The sequence below is a fragment of the Lactuca sativa genome, chromosome 9, assembly GCF_002870075.4.
Source record: "Lactuca sativa cultivar Salinas chromosome 9, Lsat_Salinas_v11, whole genome shotgun sequence".
Classification (NCBI taxonomy): domain Eukaryota; kingdom Viridiplantae; phylum Streptophyta; class Magnoliopsida; order Asterales; family Asteraceae; genus Lactuca; species Lactuca sativa.
In genome coordinates, this window is record NC_056631.2 from 55,120,133 (window position 1) to 55,131,211 (window position 11,079).

Sequence of the window (11,079 nt, forward strand, 5' to 3'; positions counted from 1 at the left end):
TCGTATTTTACGACGCTTTGTCATATAGGGCAGAACGCAAAAACTTCGAAGAATCATAATCTTTTTTATACGAAGTCGGATTCAAGCATTCTATATATCTACGGAAATCGTATTGACGTCCTCTATGTGTTTATGATGATTATTTTGTCTAAAAAGTAAGATATTTTTGCTTTGTATTTCATGATAATCGTTTTATATTACTATCTACATGAATAGTAAAAATGGGGTGTTACACGTTCACATCTCTTCTGCCTACAAATATGTTGGTCTTTTCTGCCTACAAATATGTTGATATCTTCACCTAAAGATCATCTCAATAACTATGCCTCAACTTCGTTTGAATCGTTCGCTATAAATAAAGAGAGACAATTATACAATTTTTACTTCTTTACCAATATTATCGACTCATCCATCATGCGCAATGGATAAATATATAGTCAATCTAGACTGTAAAAGTAATTAAAAATATATGATTAAAATATATCTTTTTGTTATAAATTAGGTGTAAAATCCGTATATTACACGAATTGATTAAAAAAGAAATTAAATATTAAAATGTAAACAATAAATATTTTTTAAAATAAAATTTTGAAATAAAAAATAAAGAAATGTATTAATTACAATTTAATATCATATTTATGACATTTAATAGTTTACATATATAAGTATATAAATATTATGTGTTTTTTAATTTTATAATTTTAAAAAACCTAAGAATTGATACTTAGATATTATTTATTTCGAAAATATCATAAAATGACAAATATCAATGTAAAAACACATTAAAAATGCATTTATTATAGTTGATTTGTTTATACTTTTCCTCTATGGGTAGTTAACTTGCAATAACTAGCTTTCATATTAGTCAACAACTCTTTTAATATTGTTCGCATTAAATTTCCTAAGTCTTAATTAACTTTCCTTTTTCTTTGATAGTAGTCAACAGAAATTTCAAAGAAGTGTCATTTTGGTCAAATATTTTTCAAATTGAGATATATAATTGAGATTATATAAAATTCTTCTAATGAAAACTACAAAGAAATATAACTTTAAAATAATAATATACGGAGGCTCAATGCGACTACCATCACGAGCATAAATATATGAACCACGCATCTCTGTTTCTGTGTACATTTCAATTCAGATTTCAGACACACAAATGGCTCAAACCACTCCCAATCACAAGCTCACTGTCTCCGGTTGGGCCGCTCATGATAACTCCGGCCTAATCACTCCTTACACCTTCAAGAGAAGGTACATAGGCTTTCATTTATAGTCATTTATTTCCAGTTTTTTTCATTTATTCTTTTTATTTCATGCTTATTTTGAATTTTGATTCTAATAAATCATGTTGCATAATGTTTATTTTCCATAGAGTTAATGGACCTGACGATGTCTCGATCAAAATCTTGTATTGCGGGATATGTCACACAGATATTCACCACGTCAAAGACGATTGGGGTATCACTAGGTACCCGGTTGTTCCCGGGTAAGTCGATTTCTTGATCTTTTGTACAAATTTAAAGCTTTCACTGAACATATAAACTTTTGTATATGTGTATGTGTGTGTCTTTGTAACTGTTACTATGTCCTACATCGGTCAAACATTGTCCCATGTGTCTTTATATATATTCGGGTTTAACCTCTTTTCATCTAAGTTTTTTGGAAACTAATCCAAAGACTACACATATATCTTACATGTTATTATAGTTGGTGTCTCTCCTCTATGACTTAACACCTCCTTGTTTATATTCACATCGAGCTTCCATCTCTAAAAAGTGTTAGTGTGTCCATGGTCATTTCATTTATGTCTCTCTCTATATATATTAGAGTGTAATCTAACGACTCCACATATATTGTACAGTAACTACTAGGTAAAACGATTTAATTAATATTGTCAAATGTCAAGTGTTACTTTGTTTACTTACAATGAAAGTATGTTGCATGTTTAGGCATGAAATAACAGGATTGATAACTGAAATCGGAAGCAACGTGGAAGGGTTCAAGATCGGGGACCGAGTTGGGGTAGGATGTCTGGCTGCATCATGCTTGGACTGTGAATTTTGCAATGATTCAATGGAAAATTACTGTGACAAGATTCAGTTGACATACAATGGTATCTTCTGGGACGGCAGCATCACCTATGGAGGTTATTCTGAGATGTTGGTCTTCGATCATCGGTAAATCATAAACTTTACCTTTTAAATGACATTTTGTATATCATATTCATGGGTATACATATTTACTAATTCAATTAAAACCATATTTATTATGTCATAAATAGTACTATTGAAAGTAATATTAATATAATAATATGTAGTATTTAATAGTTTTGAAGTTTATTAAAAACATCACATGCAACGGTTGTTGGGGGTGTAAACGCAGTAGGTGGTTAAAGAAAGTGGGTGGACCGGTTCAATGCGAGTGGTATTGGCTAGACCAGTATTTAATTCTCATACCAACACTAAATTATGATGGAAATATGCCATGACTCGCACTAAAATAATCTGAACCGGAGGCACTTACTAGCGGACTATTATTCAACGGACCCGGTCAATGTGTTTAATATTCCAACGATAAATGATAACGAATAACTCATATTATTAAATTGGTCACAGAGAAACATTTATTTGTGGACCATACAAGGGATTGGTCGTTGTATAAGAATCAGGACAAATTGCATCGAATCTGATCGGACACGTTTCTGTTTTTAATTTATTTTAACCATGATTTTTTTATTTTTGTGCAAAAATCGTATAAAACAATAACATCTATCCGTAAGTGGAAATTATATTTTCAGTATGTTCGTATATGTTGTATTTACTTCAATGAATCTAGTGAGTAAAGTTAAAGACTTTAACTAAAAAGAATAAAACATGTTCAAGTAGTTTAAAAGTGGTCTAAATTGTAGCCGACTGTGTATACTTTATAGTACTTTGTATCTATAAACAAGGGGACAGTCATATGAAATCCAGAAAAAGGTTGAACGTATATGTAGTTATATATATATATATATATATATATATATATATATATATATATATATATATATATATATATATATATATATATATATATATATATATATATATATATATATATATATATATATATATATATATTTTAATTTATTGTCCTACTTGTTCGTTTTGTTATGCGTCTTACATTTATATTATTCTATTCTTTTTATCAAATATGCATTTTATGCAAAATTTAGAATAACAATATCTAACAAAAGAACATATTACGTATATATGTTGAAGGTATGTAGTCCATATACCGGAAAGCTTGCCGATGGATGCAACTGCACCCCTTCTATGTGCAGGGATCACAGTGTACTCACCGATGATCGATAGCAAGTTGCATGAGTCGACCGGAAAGCGAATTGGTATCATGGGGTTGGGTGGACTCGGACACGTTGCTATCAAATTCGGTAAAGCTTTCGGTCACCATGTTACAGTCATTAGCACCTCTCCTTCAAAAGAGAAAGAGGCGAAAGAAGGTTTGGGCGCTGATGATTTCATCATCAGTACTGATCCCAAACAAATGATGGTTAGTTCTTAGTTATGATATTATTTGTGTAAATAAAAAAACATTTACGTTGTTATTGTGACATAGACATGTTATTTAAAAATTTCATGATGTCATGAGAATAAAATATACGCCGCATGTGACAATTAGAGTTTTAAAATATTGATAAGTAATCCATAGTTTGAGTTGACTTTTTCTTGTTTCAGTCAAAGAGGAGGACACTTGACTTCATATTGGACACTGTGGCTGCACCACACTCGCTTGGACCAACACTTGAGCTACTCAAAGTGAATGGGACACTGGCACTTTTAGGTGCACCCGACAAGCCTCTAGAGTTGCCTGCTTTCCCTATGATCTTTGGTACGTATTCCCCCTTTCACTTTTTTTAGGGTTTATTACATATTATATGCATGTGTGGTAGACTAGACCAATCTAACAGGCTAAATAACTTGTTAAAACGGGTTTGGGCGACATTATTATTAAAATAAATGATCTAAGTAGATACTTAATTAAGAAAGTACTGTAAAAAGTCCAGGATATGTCTTGCATTTTGTGTTGAAGTATACAACATACTTGCATACATGATTACATACATATACCCATTTAGGAAAATATTGTTTCGTACTTTATAAATTAACTATGACGACATATGTACACATACACATAGTTTTTCATATCAAATAATTTGAAAATGTTTATTGAGCTAAAGTATACGGATATATAATTATGATAGGAAAACGGACGGTGAAAGGTAGCATGACCGGAGGCATGAAAGAAACTCAAGAAATGTTGAACTTTTGTGGGAAACACAACATCACATGCGATATTGAGATGGTTACATCTGACAAAATTAACGAAGCCTTAGAAAGATTGGCCAACAATGATGTGAAGTATCGTTTTGTTATTGACATTGCTGGCAAAAACTGAAGCCTTTAATCCAATGTTTCAATTTATGTTTAGGTGTTTTGTGTTTTTGAAATTACATTTGGTTTCAGTTGTAATAATTTGTTTGTCATTCTAATGTAATTCAAATAATATCACCTTTGATATTTTCTAAGGAAGTGATCCGCATACATCAGTTTTTCTCGGTACACAACAATTTATGATTTATAGAGTTGTGCAATATAATATTTTAAAATACAAATTATTATGCATAAAAAAACAATTGTATATGAATCAACTCTATTTTCTAGTATTAAGGGGTCAGGCTTGGCTTAGCCCATGTGCAAGATGGGCATTGGAACAGGGCCCATAATTTTAAGGAACCCATTTTTTCTACTAGTATATATAATTTTCGGCCCAATAATTCATATGTATCAGGCATCGGCTCATTACGTACAGGGTAAGGAATTGGACGAAGCAGAAGCAGCATCACGATCGACTATCGTATTCAGTTTCATTTTCAAAAAAAATGGCACTTAATGTGTTTGCGTATTAGCAATTAAGCGACGACAGGAGCAAGGGGCCAAGGGTCAATGCGATTCATCATTCACGGATTCAGGCAGCAAGTCAGCAAGGATCGAAATTGAGGATTGAGATTGGAAAACGGTAATACAGGGTCGGGGGTCTACGAATTGCTTATTAAAAACAGTTTGCTAATAAGCCAATTCAGGTAGGATTTACGAGAAATTGAAGATTATGAGTTTATAGTTGTCAATTGCATGCTTGAATGATTCATAGATTATCAATTTAATAAAATATTGAATGAGTTTAATATTTTATTATATGTTTATCTATTATTGAAAATTAGATATCATTTTAATAATATATTGAATGAATGAATCAGTATTTAAGATCCATAGAAATCAGTTTAATAGTTTAAATTATGAGTTTATGTTTATTGTAAAATTGTTTATCATAGATCAGGTTAACCGATTCTTAGATTTTCAAATTATGTTTATTGTAATTGTTTGAATGTTGAAAGTTGAAACTCATGAACTTGTAGTGATGAAGTCTAAACAACCATCCGATTATCAAAAATGTAAAAAGAGAAAAGTAGATGAAGAAAAGAGAAAGGTTGACGCATGTGCTCTAGATAAGTTTATCCATAGACAACCTGTTGAACAACATGTTGAAGAGTACATTGAAGAGCATGTTGAAGAGCAAGAGCATGTAGAACTAGAAGAGATAGAAGAGCACGAGCATGTTAAAGAGCTTGTTGATATATATATGATCCAGGAAGGTGGGAAAAAATTAATTCTGATGAGATTAAACTTTTGGTCAAGAAAAGTTCTAAAAGGGATAATAGTATTATGTATTGTCCCTACGATAAATTTGGTAGACGATTCTCTGCAACTTTATATACAAGAACTTTATCAAATTTGGAGAAGTGTGATAGAGAATGGCTAGTATATTCGAAAGAGCTAGACAAAGTATTTTGTTTCTGTTGTAAAGTGTTTAGAAAAGGGATTTCAAAAGGTAAATTGGATGGTGAAGGTTATGCAGATTGGCACCATGTTACCACTAGGGTTAAAGAACACAAAATTTCATTAGACCATATTACAAATAGGAATAAGTGGTTTGACATGCGTAAAAGATTGAACTTGCACGAAACAATTGATAAAGTTCAACACGAGCAGTTCAAGAAAGAAAGAGATTACTGGAAACAAGTCCTTTTAAGAATCACTGCAGTAGTGAAGTTTCTTGCTAAACATAATTTTAGCATTTCATGGATCCAATGAAAAATTGTATCGAAAAGGTAACTATAAATTGCATTTTTTTTGTTCTAGTTCCACCAAAAACTTTTTTGTTAATTATGATGATTGATTCAACTTCTTATTTGTTAATTGTATATAACAGGTAATGGAAATTTTTTCGGTGTCATTGAAATGTTGCAAGAGTTTGACGCGGTTATCAAAGAGCATGTGCGATGGATCACAAGTGAAGGGCTTCATGTGCATTATCTTGGCCACCTAATCCAAAACGAACTAATATCTTTGGTAGCTAAAGAAATTAAAAAAGAATTTATCAAGAAGATAAAGGAAGCAAAGTACTACTCAATCATACTTGATTGTATTCTCGATTCAAGTCACCAAGAACAAATTACTATAATAGTGAGGTATTTAAAGTTATCATATAATTATGTTACTATCGAGGAGTCCTTTTAGGTTTTTAGAATGTTGAGGATACCTCTAGAAAAGGATTATTTGATATTACACTTGAGGAGTTAAAGTATCTTGGTCTTCAAATTGATGATATGTGTGGTCAATGCTATGATAATGGAGCAAACATGAAAGGACAACACCAAGGAGTGCAAAAGAGATTTTTAGATATAAATCATAGAGCATTTTACACTCCTTGGGGTTGCCATTCTCTTAATCTAACATTATGTGATATGGCTAACAAGTGTGTTAAAGGAAAGAACTTTTTTGAATTCATCTAACGTATTTATACTATCTTTGCAATTTCTACGAAGAGGTGAGAAATTTTGAAAGATAATGTTAAAGCTTAGAGTCTTAAGTGATTGTGTCAAACTCGTTGGGAATGTCGGGTTGAGAGTGTAAGGGTATTAAACTGCAACTTGTGGATGTACGGGAAGCTTTACTTCAAGTTGGAGAAAAAGATAATGATGTTGTATGTAACAACGTAAATTTTCAAACCAATTTTTCATTTAAACATCGCATACTTTTCATAACATATTATATAAAAATCTCGTTTATTCAAATTACAAACACAACTCCATTAATAATCCAGGATCCTCATAACTCTTTCTCTGGTGTGTACAATCAAGTCGGTGTCGTCCCGCGATCCTGAGAAACCTGAAACACATAACACATAACACGGTAAGCACAAAGCTTAGTGACATCCCCAAAATACCACGTACAACAATTCGCCACTCGAGGCTATACTCTGTAAGACCCTCCGGTCCATGTGTCTTAGCGGGACCCTCCGATCCTGAAGCTCATTGGACCCTCCGGTCCGGTCTAGCTCGTTGGACCCTCCGGTCTGGTCTGGTTGTGAGCCTTCCGGCCTTACGAATCTTTGGACCCTCCGGTCCGGTCTATAAACTCCGCATAGCATAAATCACAAAGACATAATGCATAGCATACCACATACAAGAAGATAACATAATACTAAATGTAAGCACATAAGACCTTCCGGTCACACATAACTACCACTCAAGGTAAAGTATAGTGAGAAGACTCACCTCGGGTAAACTCAGATGATCTCGAACTCGAAACACTGATCTAGCCTCCGCCTAATCACGTACAGAAATTACCTCTAATTAACAATGGCTCTCAAAGGCTGGACTATACCCTTCCTATGCTCTCTCTCAGATGGGTAAAGACCATTCTACCCTTCCTGACCTCTTTCACTCCTAAGGTCAACAAAAGTCAACTCCAGCTTTGACCAGACTCGCCGAGTGCACTCGGGAGACTCTTCGAGTCCATTCGATTCATGGCAACCCCAGCAGGCTCCAACTCGACGAGCTAACCCCTAACTCGTCGGGTTACCACCTGACTCAATTCATCGGGACAAAACCCTGGCTACTCGCCGAGTCAGCGGCTCAACTCGGCGAGTCTATTCATACTATTTTGCATTCAGACCATTTTAGTGCAAGATACTTTCCCAAACTTCAGATCTATGCTCACAAGGCTCATCAATCACGTAAAGGTTCAATCTTTATGATCATGCATCGCACATCTAGCTCTAATTGACAAAATAACCCTCATAATGGTGTTTTAGGCTCAATACTCTTATGTGACTACATAAAGTTGGGATCATGGGACTCTCTGGACCTCTTAAGGTCCAGATCTGATGTCTATGCCTCAAGCGGACTTCACTTTCATCATAACTCAACTTAAAAGAGGGTAAAGAAACCCTAAATTCATGAGATCTACTAACCATACGAAAACAGGTAGAGCTTTAGACCTTAAACAGCAGATTTGAATGGAATAGTAGTAGATCTGAGCCCCTCCAACAATTTAGCTTGAACACTCTCCTTCTTCCTTGCAAGAATGAACCCAAAATGATGAAAATTAGCTCCCTCTTTCTCTCTATGCTCTCTGGATCAATTAGGATCTCTCAAGGGAAGTGTGGCCGCAAAAGAAGGCCATAAGGGCCTTTAAATAGGTCACAAACCCGGACAATTAGGGTTTTCCTCAGCAGCGCTGACTCGGCGAGTCGGATACCCGACTCGTCGAGTCCATTCATTAAACACGTCACCAAAACGCGACCCTACTCGACGAATTAAGGAACCAACTCATCGAGTCACTCCTCATATCTCGAAATGAATACTCAAAACATTATCCCTAGAAATCTGGATGTTACATTGTAATTGCTAGTGAAGCAACATCACTAGCAGAAAAAGAACTTGGCGACTTTAAATTTTTGGTATCAACTGTTATTTGGTATGAAGTACTAAACCATGTGAATATTGTGAGTAAGAAGTTACAATCAAAGGATATGCATATTGATAATGCTATTACAAAAATAAAAAATTGATTGGGTACTTTAAGGATTATAGAGAAACAAGTTTTTCAAAAATGATTGTTGAAGCTAAGGAGATTTCTATTGAAATGAGTATTGATCCGATATTTCCACAAAAGCGTTTAATTGAAAGGAAAAAAAGGTTTGATGAGAGTTCAAGTAGTGAAGAAGTTTCATTTATACCTGAAGAGATTTTCAGAGTCAATTATTTCTTATACAGTGTTGATCAAGCTATTTCTTCTATTGAGACAAGATTTGAACAATTCAAAGAATATGACAAAGTATTTGGTTTTTATTTCCACATAATTTGAGGGGAATTGGAGATAAAGATCTTAATTTGTATTGTCATCATCTTGAAAAAGCACTTAAGTTTGAAAAAAGATCGGATATTGATGCCGATGAACTTTATACGGAGTTGAAATTATTTGAGACATTAGAAACCAATGAATTTAGCAACCCTATAGATTTTTTTTTGAAGTTTTTGAAAGAACTTGATTTTTCCCAAATTCAAACATTGCATATAGAATATTGTTGACTATTCCAATAATAGTCGCATCTGCAGAAATGAGTTTTTCCAAATTGAAGTTTGTGAAATCTTACTAACGCTCCATAATGACCCAAGAAAGACTTAGCGGTTTGGTGATGATATCTATCGAGAACGAAATATTAGAGAGTATAGACTACGAAGAGTTGATTAACCAATTTGCAATCAAGAATGCTAGGAGAGCTTCACGAATCGTCAATTAGCTGTTAGGAAATGATATTAATCATTAAAATATTATGATTTTACTATGTTTATTGCTATTAGGTTTATCGTCATTTTAATAAAAAAAAATTAGTTTATGTAATTTAATTCGCTACATGTTAAGACCTAAGGGCCTTTTTTATCCGCTTCGTCCTATGCATTTGAATCCTCAGAACCGGCCCTGTAAGGGGTGCTTGAGTTCTTAATTTAAAACAACTATTTTAGTTATGTTAATTTCCTTAAAAGTTCATGCTTGCCTATCCGGTATCAAATTAGCTTATGTGTAACTAATTTTTTTTAGTGTTTAACAAGTGTTATACATATAAAATACACAAAAAATATCTTTATATATTAATTATATATGGTATGTTGTAATTATAACCAATATTAGAGTTCAAGTCATGAGTTTGTGGGCACGATTTCGCTTGATATAACCAATGTTGGAGTTCATGTTGTGAGTCTAGTGGCTATAATTTTGTATTCACCTAAAAAGAAAATCCATTCACACTCTGGGAGGAGGTACAAAGAGTACACTAAAAATCCTAAGTCTGTAGGGATTTGAGAAAAATAGAGTTTAAATGGTATGAGGAGGAAAGGTTGTGTACCTTTTGCATGTTATAAGAGTATGTATTTATAGTTGTTTTAGGTACAAGATGATGGAGGCATACCCAAGATTTAGTGTGTGTAGTACAATTGCCTTTGGACCATGTTTTGTGATGGTAGCATGATAAAGTTTGTTAGCCTCGGTCTTTAGTTTGTATTCCGGTTTAAGTAGACATGTCGGTTAAGGCTTGTTATTCTTTTAATGGTGTGATTCTATGGCAAATCAAGTTCTAACCAAAGCAACGTTGTTCATCTTATTATTCTCCGGATCCTTACACCTACATTACAATATGGAGGGTAAAATCCTAATAAGCTCCCCATTCTAAAGTGGTGCGAAGGACAAGTGAAGTTTGTTTCAGACATTTAATATGTGTTGCCTACTCAAATAAATTTTTAGTGTGTGGTCTTAGTTTTATGTGTATCTCGATCAGGAGATTATTTTGTAAAAATATATTATCCATCCATTTCATATTTACCGTTTCCCTCCCATCTTCATCTCTTCTTGTATTTCATGCCTATATTATCCATCTATTTCATATTTACTGTTTCCATCCCATCTTCATCTCTTCTTGTATTTCATGCCTTCCATTTTAGAGTATAGTGGGCTCTCTCTCTCTCTCTCTCTCTCTCTCTCTCTCTCTCTCTCAAGAAGTGTATATTTATGGCCACGTACTTAAATTTACTGGCTATTTAAAACAATTTAAGGTTCTCATGTCGATGATGTTGAGATTTAGGATATTAGTCATGGTATTACAACAATATCAATCGAT

General features: G+C 33.5%; 2 protein-coding genes across 2 annotated transcripts; both read left to right on the forward strand.

Moving 5' to 3' along the window:
• Positions 1 to 1,039: 1,039 nt before the first annotated feature.
• Positions 1,040 to 4,604, forward strand: LOC111903864 (probable cinnamyl alcohol dehydrogenase 6). The gene is made up of 6 exons (XM_023899617.3): positions 1,040 to 1,254; positions 1,376 to 1,489; positions 1,953 to 2,180; positions 3,264 to 3,552; positions 3,738 to 3,891; positions 4,265 to 4,604. Exons 1-6 carry the CDS (start codon positions 1,160 to 1,162, stop codon positions 4,456 to 4,458), a joined length of 1,074 nt encoding a protein of 357 aa, XP_023755385.1. The 5' UTR covers positions 1,040 to 1,159; the 3' UTR covers positions 4,459 to 4,604.
• A 238-nt stretch (positions 4,605 to 4,842) lies between these two features.
• On the forward strand, positions 4,843 to 9,272 carry LOC111903903 (uncharacterized). Its single transcript, XM_023899677.1, has 7 exons — positions 4,843 to 4,917; positions 4,970 to 5,079; positions 5,393 to 5,397; positions 5,456 to 5,713; positions 6,331 to 6,589; positions 8,817 to 8,889; positions 8,991 to 9,272. Exons 1-7 carry the CDS (start codon positions 4,843 to 4,845, stop codon positions 9,270 to 9,272), a joined length of 1,062 nt encoding a protein of 353 aa, XP_023755445.1.
• Positions 9,273 to 11,079: the final 1,807 nt, after the last annotated feature.

Bases quoted from the DNA above. Each gene is read 5' to 3' on its own strand.
- LOC111903903 (XM_023899677.1), top strand. From the start codon at position 4,843: ATGTATCAGGCATCGGCTCATTACGTACAGGGTAAGGAATTGGACGAA. The intron at 5,714-6,330 runs GTGGGAAAAAAT...TGTATATAACAG, and splicing joins TATATATATGATCCAGGAAG to GTAATGGAAATTTTTTCGGT. The intron at 6,590-8,816 runs GTATTTAAAGTT...TGTAATTGCTAG, and splicing joins CAAATTACTATAATAGTGAG to TGAAGCAACATCACTAGCAG.
- LOC111903864 (XM_023899617.3), top strand. From the start codon at position 1,160: ATGGCTCAAACCACTCCCAATCACAAGCTCACTGTCTCCGGTTGGGCC. The intron at 2,181-3,263 runs GTAAATCATAAA...TATATGTTGAAG, and splicing joins ATGTTGGTCTTCGATCATCG to GTATGTAGTCCATATACCGG. The intron at 3,892-4,264 runs GTACGTATTCCC...TAATTATGATAG, and splicing joins TGCTTTCCCTATGATCTTTG to GAAAACGGACGGTGAAAGGT.